Source organism: Typopeltis vanoorti, chromosome 16 (assembly GCF_054136105.1).
Source record: "Typopeltis vanoorti isolate ZY-2024b chromosome 16, IOZ_Tvanoo_1.0, whole genome shotgun sequence".
In the NCBI taxonomy this organism is placed as follows: Eukaryota; Metazoa; Arthropoda; class Arachnida; order Uropygi; family Thelyphonidae; genus Typopeltis; species Typopeltis vanoorti.
Genome location: NC_143564.1, coordinates 3,737,604 through 3,763,371, shown reverse-complemented (window position 1 = coordinate 3,763,371; position 25,768 = coordinate 3,737,604). Strand labels below are relative to the sequence as shown.

General features: G+C 39.4%; 1 protein-coding gene across 7 annotated transcripts in view; it reads right to left on the bottom strand.

The window, feature by feature from the left end:
- The window catches only part of Ppox (protoporphyrinogen oxidase), a 339,913-nt gene that overhangs the window by 297,553 nt on the left and 16,592 nt on the right, over positions 1-25,768 (bottom strand). For all 7 annotated transcript variants that reach the window (XM_090405976.1, XM_090405978.1, XM_090405974.1 and 4 more), the window contains exon 2: positions 8,227-8,358. In XM_090405976.1, the coding sequence (XP_090262102.1) occupies positions 8,227-8,316 (90 nt within the window). In that variant the 5' untranslated portion in view covers positions 8,317-8,358. The remainder of the gene's footprint in view (positions 1-8,226; positions 8,359-25,768) is intronic.

The following is a 25,768-nucleotide window of genomic DNA, read 5'->3' as shown; positions in this document are numbered from 1 at the left end:
AAGGGCTTCGTCTATACCAAATGAGATATGGAGGCTCAATAATAATAACTGTGAATATCTGACACACTCACACACAAAAAAAAATGTTGGTCTCTAATTCTTGTAGAATTTTTATGTAAAACACTAACTAGTACTCTTAATCAATCTGTATAATATCCTGAGCAATCTGTATATCATTATTATTATTATTATTATTAAGAGAGACCTCCAGGGAGTCAGAGACTCATACGGGAGAGAGGTCACATACTTACGCACACCAGCTATCATACATATTCTTGAATTCATTCACACTGCTTGCACTAACAACATCCAATGGCAATCCATTCCAATCATGCACCACACCCTGAGAGAAAAATCTAGCCCTCACACCCTTCTTGGCAGCCTTCATTCTCAGCTTCCAAGGATGCCCTCTCATCCTTTCCCCACCTTCCATAAATTAAAAAATTCCATCAATTGAAATTCTGTATGATCCTTTCAGAAGTTTATGTCTCAATCATATCACCCCTCTTTCTCCTGTTTGCTAGTGTCTGCAGTCTACAAATTCTCAATCTGTCTTCATAATCAGTATTCCACAATCCTGATATCACTTTTAACACTCTCCTTTGTACTCTCTCCAATATATCAGAATCACAACGGAAACCAGGAGATTGGAACTGCGCACAATAGTCCAAGTGGGGTCTTATCAAGGCCTTGTAAAGAGACAAAAGAACATCCTTATCTTTATATGTGAACATTCGATTCAGCATTGCAATTATCTTTTGAGTTGTATTTGCAATCTTTGCCACATGGCCCCTAAACTTCAACTTCCTATTTATTAACAGTCCAAGATCCCTAGCCTCATCAGTTTCTTCTAGCCTAATCCCACCAATATAATATGACATTGGATATCTAATCATGCTGAAGTGAATGACTTTACATTTACTCACATTGAACTGACACCCATTTTCACATGCCCACAATTCCAACCTATTCAAATCATTCTGCAAAGACTGCATATCAGCAGCATTCCTGATTACCCTACCTATCTTTGCATCATCAGCAAATAACTGTATGTCACTTGTCAAATCCTTCCCAATATCATTACTGTACAGATTGAATAACAGTGGACCAAGCACTGATCCTTTTGGTACACCACTTGTTATTTTTTTTTATTATTTTTTTTTTTTTTTTTTTTTTTATTAATCTTTGTACTGTTTATGGGCAGTACTACCCTCACATCATGTCCAGACATTTCGTCCAGACTTGATATAGGACTAAGCCTTTACAAGTGTTTCACCCTATGCCTGTTTGAGTTATCATAGTAGTCATTCTCTGGTGGCAACGCCATGCCACCAGTGTGCCCTGTAGGGCCCTCAAGGAAAGAACTTTTATATCCTTTTGCATAAGCAAAATGATATAAAAGTTCTTTCCTTGAGGGTTTTAAGTCCTTATAACTATCTGCTGTTTTAAGTCCTTATAACTATCTGTACTCCATACAACATGTAAAGAGATGGTGGCGCTGGTAAACCTCGGAGTAGCCCCATGCTCCTCCAGTATATTACTAACTAGAGCTGGGTTATTTTTATAATAATTTACTTTATTATTATGGCTATAGGCTAGTGGGTGCCCTGTTCCCACCACCTGGGCATCAACTACCCAAACGTCACCACCTCTTTTAATCACTAAGTCTGCCTTACGCAAACCCGCGGAGGTCCTATAATGTGGTTCCACCGCAGTCTCCCAACCTTTGTTCTTAAAGCAGTTGTTCAGAATGGAGACCACAGCATCATGCCTCCTCACACGTGCTATGCCTCCTCACACAGCATCATGCCTCCTCCCATAGGTGCAGAAGCAACACTGGGTTATATGAGACAATGTCTCACTGTAGTGGCTGCCAGCCCCACAGTTGGAGTTGTCACTACCCCATCGAGCTGTGCGGGCTCGAGTAGGGCATTGATCCTCGTCCTGATAAGGTCAATATACTCGAACCCAGGGAGAAGTCTGGTGCCATCCCATACCCAATCATGCTGGGGAGGCAACAGAGATGCCCATCTCTTGTGTTCGGCGGGTGCTTACTCGATTAAAGTACCTTGAAAATGGGACCATTAGCCCGCCTAAAGTCTTCTTGTATTAATGGGCTATAAAAAGCCTCTCTGCAAATGGGGGAAGAAGATAGTTCTAACTGAGCGATTCTTGATAGACACAGGCATGGGATCAGCCATCTAAGTGATGGAACCCCAAGCCCACCATCCTTCACCCTCGCATGGAAATATGCAGTAGGAGTGTCTGGTGGCAGTCAGAGCCATGATCTCACGATTGAATGGATAGCCATGTCCATTCGGGACAGTACCGAGATACATGTCCTACCAAGCACCAACTTGTGGTAAAAGCGAGGTAGGAAAGGAGAAACAGCCTTTGCTGAGGCTTGAGAGGAGCTTTCCTCAAAGAAGCGATCCCAGCTTCTAGGATAGAAGGGACAGAAGACCTTCCCTTTGGGGTGAACATGATACCGAGGTATCTCAACTCTTCCATGATGGTCAAAGCATGCAACAGCCTCCCGTGCAGGGAAAACTCTATAGCCTCGACCTTAAGCTTCTTGTCACAACCAGAGGGGACAAGAGCTAAAGAGCAAGACTTCTCTACATTAATAGAAAGGCCTCGATTAGAAGAAGTCAACTGCCCAGTCAAGGAGTTCCAGCAAGCCTAACTTAGTAGAGGCTACGAGAATAAGATCGTCCGCAAAGGCCATAGCATTAAAGGTAGAAGTGCCTAGAGAGTAGCCTATATGGCTAGGAAGAGAATGAAGAAACTCATCTATGATGCAGTTAAAGAAAAAGGCAGATAGAGGATCACCCTCGCGAACACCCCAAACTGCGGGAATAGAAGTTGCACGGGACCCTGTAGTGATGGAGCTATCCAAGTATAGCTCCATAATATAGGAAAGAAAGAGGTCTGGACATCCAGCAATAGACAGTGCTCAAAGGAGAGCAGGAAGGGAGACGCTATCACAGGCGTTTTGGAGGTCCAGCGACGCCATATATAGAGGCTTAAGGTGGCATCGGGAATCAGAGAGAAGAGAAGAAAGAAGATATATATTCTCTTCACAGCCATCCGAAGGGACAAAAGTTCTCTGTCTATAATCATGCTGTATATGTTGCTGAAGTCGTTTAACTAATATTTTATGATAGAGTCTAAGTAACACAGGGGAGATGGTAATAGGTCTAAAGTCTGATGCACAGCTTGAAGTTTCTTTCTTCGGAATGAAGATAGTTCTTGAAGCACGTAAGTATGGTGGTATCCTTAAACCTTGCAGACTCAGATCCCCTGTATACCACTTTTTGATATCTGTCAGTCAGCCATCCTCTTATCCATGCTAATATTGTGTAATATAGCTAATATTGTATAATCCATGCTAATATTGAGTAGTCTATTGCATAACCTCAATGTCAATACATCTGTGGGATTGGATGGTATACCAGCTCGTGTTGTACGAGAAGCAGCTAAAGAATTGTCAGTACCCTTGACCATTTTGTTTAATTTGAGTCTCGGGTCTGGGTTAGTCCCGAGCGGGTGGAAAGAGGGGAAAATAGTTCCACTGCATAAAGGTGGTTCCAAGACTGCTGTTGTAAATTACCGACCGATTAGCATATCAGGAATCATTGTCAAGGTCTTAGAGAAAATAGTCAAGAGGAAAATACAAGATTGGATAGAAGAAAATGGGATACTGTATCGGGGACAGCATGGTTTTGTGAAGGGTAGGTCATGCCTCAGTAACTTGCTCACGTATTATAACACAGTGACGGCTGAACTGGATAAGGGTAATGGGTTTATGGTGATTCTACTGGACCTTGCCAAAGCCTTTGACAGGATTCCACATGGAATTCTAATCAGTAAATTGCAGCATATGGGAATGGACATAGGGTTGGTGAGATGGATAGGAGGGTGGTTGACGGAGAGATATCAGAGAGTGGTTTACTCGGGAGTAGAGTCCACAAGACGGCCTGTGACTAGTGGTGTGCCACAAGGATCTGTTCTTGGACCACTGCTGTTTAATTTGTTCATAAATGATATAGGAAATGATCTGAGAGGAACAGTACATTTGTTTGCGGATGATGCAAAGTTGGGTAGGGCAATAGTGAATGCAGATGACGTCAAAATTTTGCAGGATGATTTGGATAGATTGGAGGTCTGGGCTAAGGAGAATGGATGTCAGTTTAATGTGGCAAAATGTAAGGTTATGCATTTTGGGATGAAAAGATTGGCGGCAGTTTACTGCATTTGTGGAACCCTGCTCCAGGAAATTGATGAGGCACGAGATTTAGGAGTGTTAGTGGATAAGGAATTGAAATTTAGGGGACACATTGCAAAAGTGGCCAAATCAGCTCATCAAATCACTTGGTTGCTGAAGAATACGTTGACAAGCAGAGACAAGCAGGTTATTGTTCCTCTCTATCGAGCCTTGATAAGACCCCATCTAGACTACTGTGCTCAGATTTGGTCACCTAGTGACCAAATCTGAGCACAGTAGTTTCTTCTTGATCGGGAGGTTTCTTCTTGATCGGGAGGAGGTGGAGAGGATCCAGAGGCGAGTGACCAAGATGATAGCAGGTCTGTGGAATGAACCGTATGAGAACAGGTCTGTGGAATGAACCGTATGAGAACAGGTTGAGGATTTGTGGGTTGCAAAAATTGGTTGATAGGCGGAGGAGGGGAGATATGATTGAGACATTCAAATTACTGAAGGGTTTCTATAAAATTAATTCAGAAGATATTTTTGAGAACAGGGCTGGTTGTGGGAGGACTAGGGGACATCCAAAGAAACTGGGCAAAAGTGTGGTTAGTAAAGGTGTTAGAGCTGGGTTCTTTACTTTTAGAGTAGTGAATGAATGGAATGCGCTCCCTGAGTCTGTGGTGGATGCTGTGACAGTGAATGAGTTTAAGGCGAGGTATGATAGATACTGTATGAATGTCAGATAGTTGTGATGAATATGATTTGGGGCCTCCCTCGATGAGTCTAATGACTCCCTGGAGTTGCCCGTAATAATAGTAATAACCCAAACCCATTTTCTCTAATTTATGCAGCAGTCTGCCATGCTGTATTCTCAAAATCCTTAGCAAAATCCAAAAGTATCATGGTGTATCCATTCCCCTTGTCTAGTTCAATGGTAACATTGTTATAGAATGTGAGCAAGTTGCTAAAACATGACCTTCCCTTAGTAAACCCATGTTGTTCATTGCAAAGTAGATATTCACTGTTAACCCATTTCTGAATGCTGGCCCTAACCAATTTTTCCAAAATCTTCACAACCACCACTGCTGAGATACTACTTGGTCGATAGCTGGATACATCAGTCTTTGCACCACCCTTGTGCAATGGAATTACCATACATTCCTTCCATTCCTGTGGAATCTTCCCTGTTCTGAGACTCATATTAAACATCCTGGTCAAAGGAATGGCCAGTTAAGCTGAACACTCTTTTAGCATACGTGCTGATATTCCATCAGTCCCTATTGATGAATTCTTATTCAGTTTATGCAACAGCTCTAATACCTCGGCATCACACACCTGCATTTCTTCATCTAGTGAAGAGGTAACAGTGAGCTCAGTGTTGCGTTCACCAGGTTGATAGCTTTTAACGAAATGGACACTCATTAACTGAACAACCTCTTCTGCATCTGTAACCCTCACGCCACCTGGATTTAGAAGAGTTATTCTTTCTTTTACTTGCAGCATATCGATAGAATTCTTGTGGGTTGTCTTTAGCACGGAGAGCCAGTTTCTTTTCATAATCAGACTTTGCTTTCCGTACAACAGTTGTGACTATTCTAGCCTGCTGCCTATAATGTTCATAACGGACGTCATCCTTATGCAAACGGTATTCCTTCCACATCATCCTTTTCTTACAAATCTCCTGCTTGATAAGATTACACATCCATTTGACTCCTACTCTATTTATTTTTCGAACTCTCGGAAGACATTCTGATATCGCATCATTTAAGTATTGTTTAAATGCTTCCCATGCATTGTCGATATTCTTTCCATCCAGCAACCGATCCCATTCCACTGAACTCAGTATACTCCTCAGTTGGTCATAATTTCCTGCTTTGTAGTTCAGCATGTAACCTTTTCTGAATGGAACATTCAGTCACTTCCCAAGTGAGTACCGCATGATCTCTGTCACCAACTGGAGGCAGAATAGTTAAGTCTTTAACTGAAACGCTCTCTGACACTATAATCAAATCTAACACTCCTTGACCTCGAGTTCCTTCTGTCACATGCTGCTTGAGGAAGTTGTCCTGCAACAGCTCAATAAATGCATTTTCATTCTTCTCATGAGATTCTACTGCTACCCAAAGAATATTTGGATAATTAAAGTCTCCCATTATGATTACTCTTTTCGCGCTCACCTTTTCTATTTGGTGATGCATTTCATCACCAGCAATTGATCCACCAGGTCTGTAACAACACCCCACTATGTAATTTGTCTTGTTAGATTCCATCTCACACCAGATGGCTTTGTAAAAATAATCATAATTTAAAATTCTGAATATTTTTATGTATTGTTTATGTCAGCATGTTTATTAGTTTTGTTTTCATAACAAGCATTGTTGGCACTTGCGATGTGCCCGTTATGGAAATTGTTTTGTCAAAAGTGATATGTAAAGCAGTTAATAAGTTTATGTACTTACTGGATTTAAATAGTTGTATTACTTTAAAAATGTTTATAGTAGTTTAAAATATTAAGTTTTGTGTTTTATGAAGACATTCTCTTGTTGCTAACGGAAACAACTGTGTCAGCCATTATACAGTATTTAGTTTCTTGCTTGCCATTTTCAAGGATTGTGCATGCTCACCAAGAAGTTTGATGTGTGATTGACAGCTGATAAGTTCGGTATCGAAGCAACAAGAGAGTACAACAAGATAGCACAGGCCAGCAGATATTCAGATTAAGAGGAACTTGAGTTTTTTTTGTGACAGTCAGAGGAAAATTAATAGTAAATTCCGAAAAAGGAATCGTGGAACTATTAAGTTTCAAAGTGGAATAAGTATTGATAAATAAAAGGAAAATATTACTATATGCGTTTTAAACGTAATATTGGAGGAAACACTAATTGAAAGATTTATAGTAGATTCCGAAAAGGGAATCGTAGAACTGTAAGTTTTTTTTTAAATTGGAAGAGTTAAGACTGTCAATAAACATTTAGTGAATAAAAGAAGAATTTGCTATTTACGTTCTAAAGGAATGTTCGAGAAAACTCTGATTAGGAAGTTTCATCTGTATTAAGGATACCAGATCTAACTATTATTTCTACTAAAAAGAGACAGAATTGAGTCAGGAAGATTTAATGTGTGCTACATGAGTGATAAAAAAAAGGATCCTGTGAAAATGAAGAATAAAGTCATGTGTCTTCGGAGAAGGGCCTTCACAGAGAGAGAAACTGACTATGAACATTTTGTCATTGTGCAAGCAAAGTGTTTAGTCTAGTCTTAAACGTAAGTTTATTTTTAAAAGGCCTTGGATCCAATTAATTTGTAGTTAGTTATGTAATATCGTTTGAAGTGAATATATATTGTTTTTGTTTTATTAAATGTGTTTATTTTGTATTTGGGTCTTGAGTCAGTGATTAATTTGGATTCTGAAAGTAATATTGGATTCTGAAAGAAATAGTAAAAAAGAGGTCATTGCACCAATTGGAGTGAACCCTTGTGCATATAATAATATATAGGTACACTTGGAATTAAAAAAATAATTATTAGAAACAGAGATCATCTCTATGGTAGGATTAATATTATGATAATATCTATGAATATCCTCTATATAAAAATCCACTAATTATTAACAGCTTCAAACTTACTGCCACATGAAATATTGTTAGCCGTATTACTACATTATAGGTCTCAACTCTAACTGGATTTAAGTTATCCAATATCATTAGCAGCACACCCCCAGGATCCTCTCTTATCCACTCTATCCTTCCTAAAATTACCCATGACACTCGATACCAATTAGTAGGTGTGATTCTAATAGCCATGTCTCCCTAATTCCTACAATCTGAGGTCACTCAGATGATGTACTCATTAAAAGTTATACAAAACTGATTAGTTTAATACATCTCTTAAATAAAATATAGGCATCTATATCTCTCTAATCAAAATCAATATGTACAGTCCAAAAATTACTTTCAAAGATTATGCAAATTATGCTAACTATAAAGAAAGAATCTTATAGGAAATCAATGCCTTACCTTCTTTAAGTAATTTTTTCCTAAAGTACTGAGATAATAAGCACAAGAAAGTCCACTGATTCCTCCTCCAATAACTACTGCAGTTGCCATATCTCAGTAGTTATTTCAACAAGAGTAATGACAAAAGAATACCTACAAATTATTCTGAATGTTAATTTAGCTTACTAAATGAAGTAATAATATATGAAAGAAATAGCTAATTCTTTTGTATATTCTGCATTTCATGTCATAACAAATAACAATGATATATCTACATAATTACAAATGCAATATGAAGTATCAGAAAAAGAATTGTATTCTTAAATTGTACTACAGAAAATACTTTTAAAAAAAAAAGTTTCTTCTAAAGGTAAAGCACTGTTATTTTATATCACTCTCATACATGAAAAGTTGAAAAACACTGTAGTATTACACCAGGGTTTTGTGTGTGTGTGTGAGTGAGTGAGAGAGAGAGAAGTAAAGAACCTGTTAATATGTTCCTTCAACAGCTACAGGTTATAGGCTTTGAAGAAAAATAGTGGAAAACTTCCAAAAAAAACAGCAGTACACAGAATTTAAAAAAAATGAGAAACTATGTGTGGCCTACATCCCAACATAGGCAAAATGTGTTAAGTTGACCATACACATCCCAAAAGTGGTAGAATGATAGTGGCCAGTTCAACAGAACACTATCCATTAAAAATGCTTATAGAAGAGGTATAAAGCAGAAACAAAATATATTTGAGAAGGTGACTGGAATGAGTCTGTGAGAGAAGGTTATCTATTAAGAATCTATTAACTGTCCTCATCTGGATAAGCATCATTAACTATTTTTAGGGAGGTTTTTATTTTGTTTAATGGTGAGACATCTAATTTGGGCTGGAGATGTGAGTATTATCAAAGACAGAAAGAAGTTAAGTGAGATCTTTTTTACAAGAAATGGATGTTTCTAAGGAACATATGTATTGAGAGAGTTAGAATGATTAGTCTTTTTGCCACGGTATGACAGTGAAATGTTTAAAAGGAGGGCCATAATTGCGAATGACCTTATGCGTGGGTTATGTATGACGAGTGGTGTGGAATTTGGGGATGTGTGGAGTGAGTTTGATGGGCGAAAGGATCTATATAAGATGGCTGGCTTGCATTTGAATGGTTACGGTGTAAGCAGCCTTGAGAAAGTGTTGCTGAATGTAATGGATGTGCAAATTCAGGGAAACTAGATTTATTAAGGGGGTGGTAGATATACAGTCCTTAGGGAGGCAGTTGAATGTATGAATGAATATAATATGAACGAGCGAATAAGGACAACAAATCAGAGTGGGATAGTTAATATAAGGCATCAATGTAGGGTTGGGGCTAATGGGCATCTTAAATTCATGTACACTAATGCTAGGAGTATTAGGAACAAGAAGGAAGAGTTTTTGGCCATGGTTGGCACTTCCAGACCACAGGTTATTGGTATTAGTGAATCATGGCTGACTGTAGATGATATAGCTAGTGGGATTGAATGTGATGGGTATAGTGTGTTCAGGAATGACAGGGAGAATAAAATGGGGGGAGGAGTATTGTTGATGATAGCTGATGAGCTACAGCCAAGGAGAAAGGAGAATAGAATATAATAAATTTAGTTTAATCCTTTATCCAAGTGTGAGCAAACAAATTTGTGCCTGAAAGTATCTTCAGGACTGGGGTAAGGTGGTACAACACCAGGGCACTCCTTGCAAAGGTGGAGCAAGCTACCAACACTCCTATCTCAGTATCTCCCATAATGCAAAACACATCTCCTTGCGGATATGTCTAATGTTATGCATTAAGGGAAGGGCCACAATCCAGACTAGTTTCGACCTTTATTGAGGTGTCTTCAGTGGGAGCCAGGCCCAAGTGGAGATACCAGGCAGAAGCATTAGCAGGTCATCTCTACCTATAGGAGTTGCCAAATGGTGTGCCATCCTTTTTTTTAATAAATTACTCTGGATTTAGAGAAAGATGTTGAAAGTTTATTTTCCACTTGGTTAGAGTATAACATTGAATGTAATGGATGTGCAAATTCAGGGAAACTAGATTTATTAAGGGGGGGGGGTAGATATACAGTCCTTAGGGAGGCAGTTGAATGTATGAATGAATATAATATGGACTAGAAGTTGATAGTGCATGGGAGGCAGTTAATCCCTTCCCTTAATGCATAACATTAGACATATCTGCAAGGAGATGTGTTTTGCATTATGGGAGATACTGAGATAGGAGTGTTGGTAACTTGCTCCACCTTTGCAAGGAGTGCCCTGGTGGTGTACCACCTCACCCCAGTCCTGGAGATACTTTCAGGTGCAAACTTTGTTTGCTCACACTTGGATAAAGGATTAAACTAAATTTATTATACTCTAACCAAGTGGAAAATAAACTTTCAACAAGGAGAATAGAAGGTGAATTGCAGGATAGAGAAAAGGGCACATTTGAGGCCATTTGGTGTGAGATTGTGGCTCGCAGAACTAAATATACAATTGGGTGCTGCTATAGACCAGGTGATGGAAAAGATGGTGGTGACAGTATGCACAAGCAAATAGAAGAAATGAGTGGAAGGAGGGTAATTATTATGGGAGATTTCAACTATGGTCGCATTGACTGGAGTGAGGAGAGGACACACGGGAGGAAGGAATTGAATTTTGTGCGGTTATTAAGGGATAACTATCTGCAACAGCATGTAATGGAAAATACTAGGGGTCAGAGAGTGCTTGACCTAGTAATTACATCTGAGGATTTGGCGGTAACAAATATGAACACATTGCCACCAATTGGTGAGAGTGATCATAGGGTCTTGACTTGGGAGGTGGCTAAAGGTGTGGAATTTTCAATTAAGACAGGGTACATGTGGAATTATCGGGCTGGAAAGTATGACAAGCTTAGGAGTTTGATTGGTTCAGTGCCATGGCATGTACAACTGCAAGGACTAGAAGTTGATAGTGCATGGGAGGCAGTTAAGAAGTGTTTGCATGAAGCAATGGCTGACTGTATACCTAGAGTCTGAATAATAAATCAAGTAGAGGTTAAATGAATGAATACCACCATTAAGCTTGAGCTGCAAAAAAAGAAACAACTATGGAGGGAATTTAAGGAGAAAGGTGACCGGCAGGCACATGAACGGTATAAAGCACAGGCCAGAAGTGTAACGAGTGTGATAAGAAAAGCAAAAAAGGATTACGAAAGAACATTGGCCAAGCAGGCTAAAGAGAATTCTAAACAGTTTTTTAGATATGTAGCAAGTAAAAGGAAAAATGTACACGGCAGAATGATTTTAAAGAATGCCGATGGTAGGGAGGTAACTGAATCAGTTGATATTGTTGAGTTACTGAGTGAGCACTTTGCGAGTATATATCATCCAGGTGGCGACATTGCAGAAACGAAGAAACCAGTAGATTATACAGGAATTGTGGTGAATGAAGTGGAGGTGAGTAGTCTATTGCATAACCTCAATGTCAATATATCCATGGGATTGGATGGTATACCAGCTCGTGTCGTACGAGAAGCAGCTAAAGAATTCTCAGTACCCTTCACCATTTTGTTTAATTTGAGTCTCGGGTCTCAGTTAGTCCCGAGGAGGTGGAAAGAGGGGAAAATAGTTCCACTGCATAAAGGTGGTTCCAAGACTGCTGTTGTAAATTACCAACCGATTAGCATATCAGGAATCATTGTCAAAGTCTTAGAGAAATTAGTCAAGAAAAGAATACAGGATTGGATAGATAAAAATGGGATATTGTATGGGGGACAACATGGTTTTGTGAAGGGCAGATCATGCCTCAGTAACTTGCTCATGTTTTATAACACAGTGACGGCTGAACTGGATAGGAGTAATGGGTTTACAGTGATACTACTGGACCTTGCCAAGGCCTTTGACAGGATACCACATGGAACCCTAATCAGTAAACTGGAGCAGATGGGGATAGATATAGGGTTGGTGAGATGGATAGGAGGGTGGTTAAAGGAGAGATACCAGAGAGTGGTTTATGCAGGAGTGGAGTCTAAAAGACGGCTTGTGACTAGTGGTGTGCCACAGGGCTCTGTTCTTGGACCACTGCTTTTCAATTTGTTCATCAATGATATAGGAAAGGATTTGAGAGGAAGTGTTCACTTGTTTGCTGATGATGCAAAGTTGGGTAGAGCAATTGTGAGTGCACAGGATGTCAAAATTTTACAGGATGATTTGGATAGTTTGGAGGACTGGGCTAGGGAAAATGGATGTCAATTTAATGTGGCAAAGTGTAAGGTTATGCACTTTGGGGTGAAAAGAATAGCAGCAGTATATCGCATTGGTGGAACCGTACTCCAGGAGATTGATGAGGCCAGGGATTTGGGAGTGTTGGTGGATAGGGAATTGAAGTTTAGGGGGCACATTGCAAAAGTGACTAAATCAGCTCATCAAATCACTTGGCTTCTGAAAAATACTTTAACATGCAAAGACAAACAAGTTGTTGTTTCTCTGTATCGAGCTTTGATAAGACCCCATCTGGACTACTGTGCCCAGTTATGAGCACCAGGGTTTCTTCGTGATTGGGGAGGAAGTGAAGAGGATCCAGAGATGAGTGACCAAGATGATAGAAGGTCTGTGGAATGAACCTTATGAGAATAGGTTGAAGATTTGTGGGTTGCAGAGATTGGACGATAGGCGAAGGAGGGGTGATATGATTGAGACATTCAAATTACTGAAGGGTTTCTACAAGATTGATCCAGAAGATCTTTTTGAAAATATGACTGGTGGTGGGAGGACTAGGGTGCATGCATGGAAGCTGGGCAAGAGCGTGGTCGACAAGGGAGTTAGAGCTAGGTTTTTTACTTGGAGAGTGGTGAGTGAGTGGAATAAGCTTCCAGAGTCTGTTGTGGGTGCTACGACCGTGAATGAGTTCAAGGCAAGGTATGATAGATACTGTGTCAATTTCGAATAGTTGTTCTTGACATGATGTTAGGGCCTTCCTCGATGAGTCTGTCGACTCCTTGGAGTTGCCCGGAACAATAATAATAATAATAGTAGCAGACATAATTTTATAACAGCTGATACATATAGAAAATTAAATTTTATTAAACTCCAATATATTTAATTCTATGTTACAAGAAATAAGAGAAGTATATTTTATTATTATTATTATTACATGACACCACCAAGAAGTCCAAGGACTCATCAAGGGACACCTACTCTACAATTCTCCATCGCTAGCACCTAATCCACCAACTACAATGAACTACCTCATTTACACCAATGCCATCTAATGCCCACTACCACGACTAGTATTTTCACAGACAATCACAAACATCCATGCCCACAGCAGGATTCAAACCTGCAACCTTTTGGCTGGAGAGCGGATACGCTAACCCCTCAACCAACCAAGCCTTTTGGTAGTATTAAAGTATAGTAGATTGTTATCATCCCTACTATAGAATGGTGAGGAGAGTCAAGTTTAAGATATTGGTTATGGAAGATGTTGAAGTTAGGATCACTTAAGCACTGCAGGATTTGTCAAAAAAAGAAAAAAAAAATGGGAGATAACAGTCAGCCAAACTACCATTCAATTAATCTTATTTCAGTTCTCTCAAAAAACAAACCTTTCCACCACCTCAAGGCAAACCAGCTAATTTGTAACAAGCAATATGTATTTTGCCACTCATGATCCACAGCTGATCTTCTAGCCTAGAGCATTAACCTTTGGATTCAAACCATGGAACGTTCTTGTAAAACTCTAATGCATTTCATCAAGTCTGGCATATAGGCCTACTTTCTACCTTTTGCAATTGGGTAACAGCTTCCTCCTTTGTTGCTGACTCATTGTAGATGAGTTACTCTGCTCAGATTTCCCCCATTCAATGCAGGAATAACTCAGGACTCTGTACCTACTCTCTCTGTCTTCCTCCTGTACATAAATGACTTATCCTCATTGACTTCAAATTCTATCCATATCATCACTGGTGACAGTACACTCCACTCCTCTGTCTCATTTGACAAACAATGTAGTCTCCATAATAAATTTAGTTTAATCCTTTATCCAAGTGTGAGCAAACAAAGTTTGTGCCTGAAAATATTTTCAGGACTGAGGTAAGATGGTGCAACTGTTGACAACTCAGAGCAAAGGTAGACCAAGCTCTCAACTCCTTGTCTCAGTATCTCCCATAATGCACAGCACATCTCCTTGCAGACATGTATACTGCTATGCATTAAGGGAAGGGCTACCCATACCGGTTTCGACCTTTATTGAGGTGTCGTCAGTGGGAGCCAAGCCCAGAGTGGCGATACTAAGGCAGAAGCAATAGAAGAGGTCATCCTTACCTATAGGAGTTGCCAAAAGGTGTGCCAGCTTATTATTATTAAATTACTCTGGATTTAGAGAAAGATGTCTGAAAGTTTATTTTTCACTTGGTTAGACTATAATAAATTTAGTTTAATCCTTTATCCAAGTGTGAGCAAACAAAGTTTGCACCTGAGAATATCTTCAGGACTGAGGTAAGGTAGTACAACAGCGGGCAACTCGCAGCAAAGGTGGATGAAGGTCTCAACTCCTTGTCTCAGTATCTCCCATAATGCACAGCACATCTCCTTGCAGACATGTATACTGCTATGCATTAAGAGAAGGGCCACTACCCATACCGGTTTCGACCTTTATTGAGGTCTAGTCCAGTGCTTCCCAAACTTCTGGATGTCAGGGGCCCCTTTGCAAAAATTAAAATATTTCACAGCCCCCTCGAAAAAAAATCGTAACAGAGAGATATATTATTATAATATTTATTGTATTTATATTCAATACAAAACATACACAGCGAATATTGCAAAATTCAAATGCATATGTTACATTTTTTGCCTCTTACCGTTTGGTTCTGAAGATGATGCGGGCTGTTCTGGTAAAATATGAAATACTGTCCTTTTTTTTTGAGTCTGTTTCTGCTTCTTCTGATTGTTCGCGGGAATTTTTTTTTATCAGCCACTTATCCATCTCAGAGTTAAATTTTTTTAACGTAGAATAGATCAAATAATATCACCACTTACCGATACTGGCACACCACAGATAACATGAAATTAGTGAATATTACCTGAATAAGGGAATTCCCAGACCAGGAACATTTTTCTTTTTCTCTTTTGTGACTTTTCTCCCTTTAAGGTAATTAAGCCTAACACGAAATAGACAGCAAAGGCAGGTTATTAAAACGTGCATATGATTGGTGCGGTATTAACAAAAGATCGTGCAACCGAAAGATAAAAGCATAGCTGACAAAAGTTTTTTTTGTCAGCTATGCTTTTTGGTTGAAGAGAATTAAAATGCTAACTCTCTTCAACCAAATTCCATATGTGAAACTGCCATAACATTTATTATATATATATATATATTACTTAGTTTTAACACTTTTACAAATTTTAACACATTCAGTTGAATTTTATTGCTGCCTTGGGAAATCGAACCCACACACATCTAATTAATAAGAATAGTTTTTAGTTATATACTGTGTTTGCCCATGCAACATATAGTTTTGTTTCAGTCTATACAGCATAGTTTCTGTATGAGGGGACATGTGATTCGTTAATTAGTGTGTTTTTATCCCAGTTGTCTCTAACTGCACTATTTGTTGAGAAATATATTACACAGACTCCTCATACCTTATTCACTGGCATAATAAAAGTACTTGTTTTTATTGCCTCTGCAGTGTAGTGGCTGTTAGGGAGGGCGTGTTGTTTACCACTGCAAGCAAGTTACTATCTCCCCACATGAACTTGTTTAAGCTTTTTTTCATGTGTGAAGTATATGCAAAACTTTTATTGGTAACAGAAAACTAGTCTCTACTTAGTCTTAAAACATTTTAAATTTGTTTTCATTATTTCACGGCCCCCCCTCAACAAAACCTACAGCCCCCAAGGGGGCAGTGGCAAACAGTTTGGGAAGCGCTGGTCTAGTCAGTGGGAGCTAGGCCCAGAGTGGAGATACTAAGGCAGAAGCAATAGGAGAGCTTCCTATTGCTTCTGCCATAGGAAGCTCTCTTGCCAAAAGGTGTGCCACCTTATTATTAAATTACTCTGGATTTAGAGAAAAATGTTTGAAAGTTTATTTTTCACTTGGTTAGACTATAATAAATTTAGTTTAATCCTTTATCCAAGTGTGAGTAAACAAAGTTTGCACCTGAAAATATCTTCAGGACTGAGGTATGGTAGTACAACACTGGGAAACTCACAGCAAAGGTGGATGAAGCTCTCAACTCCTTGTCTCAGTATCTCACTGGGCCTGGCTCCCACTGACGAGACCTCGATAAAGGTCAAAACAGGTATGGGTAGTGGCATATGCATAACAGTATACATATCCGCAAGGAGATGTGCTGTGCATTATGGGAGATACTGAGACAAGAAGTTGAGAGATTCATCCACCTTTGCTGTGAGTTGCCGGTGTTGTACTACCTTACCTCAGTCCTGAAGATATTTTCAGGCGCAAACTTTGTTTGCTCACACTTGGATAAAGGATTAAACTAAATTTATTATAGTCTAACCAAGTGAAAAATAAACTTTTTCAAATGTAGTCCCCAATTATCAGAAGCATCAAGATTAGCACAATCAATTATCTAAACTTTCATCTCCTTGTATACTTCAATGCAACCCTATCTAATTTCTCACAAGAAACACCTCATTAGCCTTCCCATACTTTGATAGCACCCTGATATCCGAAAACCTGATCAGGTTTCCCTTCTTGAGCTTACCTTTTTTACTTTGAGCCTTTCCTCACGCAAACACATCTCAGCTACAGCTTCTTCAAATGGCAAACAATTCAGTGTACTTTTTTTGTTCAAGGCACTACACCACTTCTTTCCTGCACAAGTGCTAAACACTGTATCCAAATCAACCAAAACATGGAAAACTGCTCACAACATTTGAGGTGGTGCACCTAAATCCTCTCTGTGCTTGAAGACTGCCTTCTTCTGAAGAAGAGGGTAATGGATGATTCCTCACTCACAGATCTACTACAATCCCTCTCTTATAATAAATTTAGTTTAATCCTTTGTCCAATTGTGAGCAAACAAAGTTTGCACCTGAAAATATCTTCAGGACTGTAGCAAGGTGGTACAACTGTTGGCAACTCGGAGCAAAGGTGGACCAAGCTCTCATCACTCCTTGTCTCAGTATCCCCCACCATACAAAGCACATGTCCTTGGGGACATGTATAATGCTATGCATTGAGGGAAGGGCCACTACCCAGACTGGTTTCGACCTTTATTGAGGTTTCGTCAGTGGGAGGCAGATCCAGAGGTGGTGACACTAAGGCAGAAGCAATAGAGAGGTCATATTTACCTATACGAGTTGCCAAAAGGTGTACCACCTGATAGATGTTCAGTTTCTCCCTTGTATAGGAACTTTCATGGATAATACTCTGCTGAACTGCCAACTGTTCTTCCTCAACTTTCTTCCAAAGCTGAAAGAGCAAGAGCAATTGCTGGTCCACACCCACTTACAGCGCAGTACCTAACTTATTGAGCCAACGTTTCTTCCTCCTCTTTTATTCTATCTAACTCTATTCTTTGGAACAACCTCCATCACTCTGCCTTCTCCAAAGACCACAAACTTCAGCTGATTTATTTAGCATATGGCTCACACATGAAAAGTTACATTACATTAATATATATGGACATAGTAATAGACATATGTACAATAAGAAGACATAATACAGCCATAAAAGAGACACTCAAGAATCAAGAATAGGCTACAACTGATTGTCTAGATTGATTATCCAGTCGACTGCACTTGGTGTAGCATGGATGAAGTCTGACAGGTTTCCACTGTATGCATGTAGGACACATTCAGCTGATATAAAAACACATTAACAGATACTTCCTTTCTTCATACTCTCTTCCCCACAAATGACATCAACGTACTATAGGTCTTGCAACTTTTCATGCGTGAGTCAGATATGCATCGGCTAATGAAAGATTTAAAAAAATAAAAAATCTTGAATAGGTCTGAATTACTAAGAGAAAAGCTCACATCTACTATACACACTGAATCAGAACTTGTTTAGAAATACGTTCATGGTGTTTAAAGGATAGTGGAGGTTAATTCACCAGTATTCTGACAGGTAGATGGACAATTTATGCTACATAATTGATGACAGTGCACAATACTAGCAGTACTGCATGTGGTTTACAGATAAGACTTTTATTTTATTGAATATCAGTAAAAATATTTTAGTTACTTTATACCAGTAGTTCTTAACCAGTGTTCCCCAGAACACTTGTGTTCCGCAAAGGGAGGAATCTTTATCTGGTCGATTTCAATCGAAGGTGAGTTAGCCGATCTCATACGGAGGTAGCAGGGTTTTTTCTCCCGGAAACTCGGGTTTTTCATCCTGCATACATACAAATCGGCCCTTCAGAACACACGCAATTTACAGACAAAAATTACTAGTTGTGGTGGTGTTGGAGGTGGGCGGCAGATGGCGTTGATAGAGATGATTCGTAGTAGAGATTAGGTGCAGAGACAGTTGTAGATGTCCTCCCACGATGAGTCTTCGGACTCCTTGGAGGTATCAGGAATAATAATAATAACTGGTTACAAGTGTTCCACCGGTGAAAGATGTCACATTACATCTTTCAAAAACATTACCAGCAATATTAAAACCTGTACTAGACCAAGTTGTAAATATGGTAAATCAAATCAAGACCTTTAAAAGCATGCCTTTTTAAAAAACTTTGCATATCTATGGATGCCAAGTATGAATCTTTCTTTTGCACACTGAAATAAGATAATCTGAAATCCAGGGGTAAAGTGCTATCCCGAATTTTAGAACTTAAGAATGAATTATTGGCCATTTTTCAAAATGAAGATAGATGCTTTTGTAAAATGTCTTCAAAATGATATTTGGTGTTGCTAAAATGGCATGTTTAGCCGATATTTTTAATTACTTAAATAATGTTAATACAAGTATCCAAGAGAAAATTGAAAATATTTTGACATCCACTAACAAATTGTTAGCTTTTCAGAAAAAAGTATCTCTTTGGAAAAACCGTATATCAGAAAAAATAAGTAGATATGTTTCCTTCGCTCCATAATAAAAATGTCGACTTAAAAAAAGATTTCAACTTACTTTCCTTCCTTAAATACACGCAATTACGACTGGATACAAAATCCATTTGGCACAGTCAATACATCGAGTTGAGAATTTTCGTTACAAGAAGAAGAAGAAGAATTAGTTACCTTGTCAACGGATTGTACTCTAAAAATGAAATTCTCTGAAATAACTCTTGAGGAATTTTGGATTTTTGTCCAAGCCGAATACCCAGCTCTCTCCACAAGGGCACTGAAAATTTTGTTACAGTTTTCAACATCATATTTGTGTAAGCTTGGTTTCTCAATATTCTTCTTCTGGTTCCCATCTGCCATACGGCCGCGGGAGGGTAGCTAAATGTTACCATTCTAGGGAGAGATGATTATGAGCAAGGTGGTTTCCCGTTGCCTTCCTTGCCGTAAGTATTTATGACTGTAACCTGTGTGTTCACGGGGCCGGTTTGCCTGCTTGCGGGATGAAAAACCCCAGATAAACTGGCGGAAAAAACCCTGCTGCCCACGCCCAAGACCGGCTAACTTGGCTATGGCTGAGGAAGATTCTTAAGCTCCTCACATCGTGGACGGGAATCGAACCTAGGACACTCCTTCCCCAGGCATATGGTTGCGAAGCGCAAAGCCACTAGGCTAACCGCGCGGATTCTCAATATTAACCCATATAAAAACTAAAAAGCGTGAATAATTCCCCCAATTTTTTTTTTTTTTGTGTGTGTTTGTGAATTTTAATAAGCAAGATTAAGAAGGGCTATGATGGAAAACGATTCGATGCATAGGCTGTGTAGAAGGAATGGATGCAAGTTTTTGGATGTGTGGAGAGAGTCTGAGGAAAGATTAGATCTGCACAAGAGGGATGGTCTACACCTGAATGCGTTTGGTATCAGGAGTCTTGAAAAACTAATAATTGGAATGAGACCTAACACAGAAAGTCAGGAAAACTAAATTATAATGGAAGGAATGGTGAGAATATGAGTGTAAGAGAGACAATGTTATACAACTGTGCTAATGACGACAATGGACATTATCATGGAAATGATTACAAGTAGAGAACAATTTTGACTTTGTGTTTGTTGGGTTCAGACCCATCAAGCATGTGCAAAGATGTCTACATGTATAAAGCACTAGAGAAGAACAGAGATCTGCAAGTTGTTCAACTATGTCATACAGACTGCAGACAAGAGTATACAAAAGAACATGCTGGTAGATTATTATGTTTATACACGAATGCTAGGAGTATTAGAAATAAAAGGTATATAGTTTGTTGCCTTGTTCAATATGTTGAAACCTCAGATTGTAGGCATTAGTCCGACCCGGCAGTCAGAATCAGACATACTAATTGGTATCGAGTGTAAAGGGTACAGTAATTTCAGGAAGGACAGACAGAATAGGAGAGGAGGAGGCATGCTGCTAATGATATTGGATTATTTGAATCCGTCAGTGTTAAGACCCATGATTGTAGTACTAGTAACATTATTTCATGTGGCAGTGAATTTGAAGCTATTTGGTGTGAGGTGGAATTTAACAGGATCAATTACATAGTGGGGTGTTGTTATAGACCTAGTGGATCAGTTGCTAGATTCTGCAGGAATGGAAAGAATGTATGATAATCCCATTACACAAGGGTGGTGCAAAGACTGGTGCATCTAACTATCAACCAATCAGTATCTCAGGAGTGGTGGTGAAGATTTTGGAAAAACTAATTAGGGCTTGTACTCAGAAATGGGTTCACAGTAAATCTCTACTTTGCAATGAACAGCATGGGTTTACTAAAGGAAGCTCATGTTTTAGCAACTTGCTCACATTTTATAATAGGCTGGAATTGTGGGCATGGGAAAGTGGATGTCAGTAAATGCAAAGTCATGCACTTTGGAGTGATTACATATCCAATGTTGTATTACGAGGGTGGTCTGAAAAGTTCTCGGCCTCGGCCATAGATGACAACACTATCGGCATGGTTTTTTTTTCTAAGTTGGTACATCTGTCATAGGCATCCTTGTGAAATTGAAAGTCATTCTATCCAGTAGTTTGTTTTATATGGCTGTCTGAAGCAAAAGTGATGTCTGTTTCCCTTGAAATGGATAAAATTGAGTATCATGCAGTTATAAAATTCTTTGTAAAAGAAGATTTAATGGCAAAAGAAATTCATTCGAAGTTCATAAAAGTTCATGGGCACTCTTCTCCTTCATTTTCAACAATTAAGAAAAGGGCTGCCAAGTTTAAACATGGCCGTATCAGACTTGAAGATGATCCACGTGAATGATGTCCAAAAAGTGTAACAACACCAGAAATCATTGATCAAGTGCACAATATGGTATTGGATAACTGGCGAGTTGAAGTGAGTGAAATTGCTGAGACTATAGACATTTCAAAAGAACATGTAGGATATATTTTGCATGAAGAATTGCAAATGAAAAAGCTTTGCAGAAGATTGGTGCCGCGTTTGCTCACAGAAGATCAAAAACGCACTCACATGAAAATCTCTGAACAGTGCTTGGAGTGTTTTAACAAGAATGAAACTTATTTTCTGTGCCAATTTATTATTATGGATGAGACATGGATTCACCATTACACACCAAAATCAAAACAGCAGTCAAAATAGTTGACAGAAGCCGGTTGTTCATCACAAAAGAAGACATATTCAATTCCATCAGCAAGAAAGGTCATGGCATCAGTGTTTTGGGGTATTAAAGGCATTTTGTTTATTAATTACCTTGAAAAGGATAAAACAATAACCAGGATCTTTTAACCAGACTAGACAAAAAAATGTGTGAGAAAAGACTCGGTTTGCAGAAGAAAAAATCATCTTTCATCAGGACAATGCACCTGCCCACAAAGGTGTTCTGGCAATGGGAAAATTAAGCATTCTGCACTATGAAATGTTGGAACATCCACACTATTCCCCAGATTTGGCTCCCTCTGACCTATCTCTTCCCAAAACTAAAACTCTTCCTCGCTGGTCAGGTCAGCATTTTTCTTCGAATCAAGAGGTGATTGCAGCTGTAGAGGGGTATTTTGTACAACTGGATATTTACTTTCAGGTTATTTTCAATATCATTTATTATTATTATTCAGGCCTCCATGGAGTCAAAAGACTCATCATGGGAGGTGCTTCCTAGGAAACACAAAGTCTATCATACCACTCCTTGATAGACTATTCCCCAGATTTGGCTCCCTCTGACCTATCTCTTCCCAAAACTAAAACTCTTCCTCGCTGGTCAGGTCAGCATTTTTCTTCGAATCAAGAGGTGATTGCAGCTGTAGAGGGGTATTTTGTACAACTGGATATTTACTTTCAGGTTATTTTCAATATCATTTATTATTATTATTCAGGCCTCCATGGAGTCAAAAGACTCATCATGGGAGGTGCTTCCTAGGAAACACAAAGTCTATCATACCACTCCTTGAACTCAGTGACCATTCTTGCTCTCACCACTATGTACAATGTACAAATTAAACGGCAATGGTAGTAGCACTAACCCTTGCAGCACACCACTAGTCACTTGTTTTTGCCTAGATTCCAGCCTTAATTATTCCATTGTTTTGTTATCTGTCCAGCAGTCATCCTCTTATCCACTTAACCAGCGTCATATCCGTCCCCATTTGTTCTAATTTGCATACAGAGTTCCATGTTAGTCTGTCAACTGTCTTTGCAAAATCTATCAAAATTATCATGTAGCCATTTCCTTTATCCAACTCAGCTGTTATACTCTATCGAAAAAAAGTTAGTAAATTACTAAGTATGCCATGTTGACTCTCATATAGTATCGTATTTTTATCTACCCATTCTTGAATTTTCTTTTTTGGCCAATTTCTCTAGTACCTTTTCCACCATGCCTGAGATACTGATTAGACTATAATTTGCTACTGCAGTCTTAAACCTCCCTTATGCAAGGGAATTATTTTGACCTCTTTCCACTCCCTTGGAACTCTACCAGAGCTGAGACTTAAATTAAAGAGGCATTGCCAGTTCCCACATTCTCGCAAATCCCTAGCTGTTAACTCATCTAATCCCACAGCTGCATTTACATTGCAATTCTTCAATATCCTAAGCAGTGACAGAACGAGGGTATGAAGCGCCTGTGGCAAGTGTCTAACTTGCGTCCCTCTTAACTGAAAAATGACAAAAATGTTATATGTTTTGAGCCTCAAACCTAGTTGCGCCCGTGGCGGGCGCTTCTTTCGCCATGTCCTCATTACGGCACTGATCCTAAGAACCTCAAATTCATTCACTGTTTCCACATCCGTGTCTGTCGCATATGTTAAAGCAGTAACCTCACTAGGAGATGATATACCCTTGCAAAGTGGTCACTCAGTAACTCAACTATTTTATCTTTTTCTCTCTCCTCATGACCATCATCATCACTCATTAAGGTAAATCTTCCATAGTCACTCTTCCTCTTACTTTCCATATAACAAAAGAACTCTTCGGGATTTCCTTTGGTTTGCTTGGCTAGATTCTCCTCATAATCTGATTTTGCCTTCCTTGCCATGCCAGTCACCTTTCTTGCCTGAGCCTTGTACTGTTCATGAGTTTCCTGGTCACTTTTCTCTTTATATATCTTCCATGATATTTTCTTCTTCTCCAGTTCATGCTTAATGATGTTACTCATTCATCTAACTCCTATCTGATTAATCCTCCTTACCTTAGGTATATAATCAGATCCTGCCTTAGCAATTTATTAGCTTTTTAAATAGAATGACATCTGAGTTGGACAAAGGAAATGGCTACACAGTGTACGTACTTCTGGATTTTGATAAGGCCTTTGACAGGATACTCCATGGAATACCGTTGCACAAATTGGAGCAGATGGGGATGGATACTAAAGGGAGTTGACACCTGCCTTGACATACTTTTTTAATACGAGTCTTCCACTTGGTCAAGTTCCTAAGGAGTAAAAGAAGGACAAGATTGTGCCACTTCATAAGGGAGGTGATAGAACTCAAGCATCAAACTATAGGCCTATCTGTGTGTCAGGTGTTGTAGTTAAGTTGTTGGAGAAGCTTGTGAGAACTAGGATCCAGAATTGGGTTGACAACAATGGTATTATCTTTGATGGACAGCATGGATTTGCTAAAGGGAGGTCATGTTTTAGTAATCTACTTACTTATTACAATAAGGTGACTGCTTCCATGGACAGTAATATACTTAGATTTTGCAAAGTCTTTTGATAGATTACTGCATGATAAGTTGATAGTCAAACTGGAGTGGATGGGGTTGGATATCAGATTGGTGCACTGGATTGGAGACTGGCTATCTGATAGGTATCAACAAGTTGTGTATGGAAGAGCGATATCCAGGAAAAGGAAAGTTACTAGTGGTGTGCCTCAGGGGTCTGTTTTAGGGCCACTGCTGCTTAACTTGTATTAATGATATTGGCAAAGATTTGGATGGAGATATTCAGTTGTTTGCAGATGATACAAAGTTGGGACGAACCATGAGGAGTAGAGAGGATGTTATGGCCTTACAAGAAGACTTGAATAAATTGAGCGGGGCACGGGAATGGGGTTGCGAGTTCAATGTTGCAAAATGTAAGTTTTAAAATTTGGAAAACAAAAATGGAATGCAGAATTTATGCTTGATGAGGATATATTGTTGGAGGTGGAGGAAATAAGAGATCTGGGGGTGATAATGGATAAGGATCTGAAATTTAGGGGACATATAGCCAAAATTGTGAAGACAATACAAAGGCTTCTGGGAATGATGCAGAGGATACTGACTTGTAGAAGTAGGGAGATTCTTGTTCCATTGTAAGGCTTTGATTAGGCCACACATGAACTATTGTGCCCAGATTTTTTCACCTGGTTTTCAGAAGGATGAAGAGATGTTGGAGAGGGTCCAGAGGCAACTAACTAAGGTAGTTTCTGACCTCTGGAATGTCAAGTATGAGGAAAGATTGAGAAGATGCAGGACGTGGAAAAGGTGGACCAAGCTCTCATCACTCCTTATCTCAGTGTCTCCCGTGATGCAGGGCACGTTCTCCTTGTGGATATGTGTAGTGCTGTGCATTGGGGGGGGGGGGGGGGGGTGCAGCCCAGACCAGTTTCAACCTTTGAGATCGAATAAAGGTGATAAAGGTCAGAACCGGTCTGAGTGGTGGCCCTTCCCTTGGTGCATGGCATTGTGCATGTATGCAGGGGAAGTGTGCTTTGCATTGTGGGGGGGGGGTGCTGAGACAGGGAGTGATGGGAGCTTAGTCCACCTTTACTATGAGTTGCCGCAGTCCTGAAGATACTTCAGGTGCAAACTTTGTTTGCTTACACTTTGATAAAGGATAAAATTAAATTTATTATAAATTTATTATTGAGAAGATGCAACTTGCAGAGTCCAGTGGACAGGAGGGGAGATATGATAGAGACCTACAAGTTATTAAGGGATTGTTATAGGATCAATGCTGGAGAGGTTCTACAGAAAATAGTGGGAGATCAGGGGAGAACCAGAGGTCTTCCCTGGAAGCTGTATAAGGAGGGTGTGAGTAGGGGGAGTGAGAAGGATGTTTT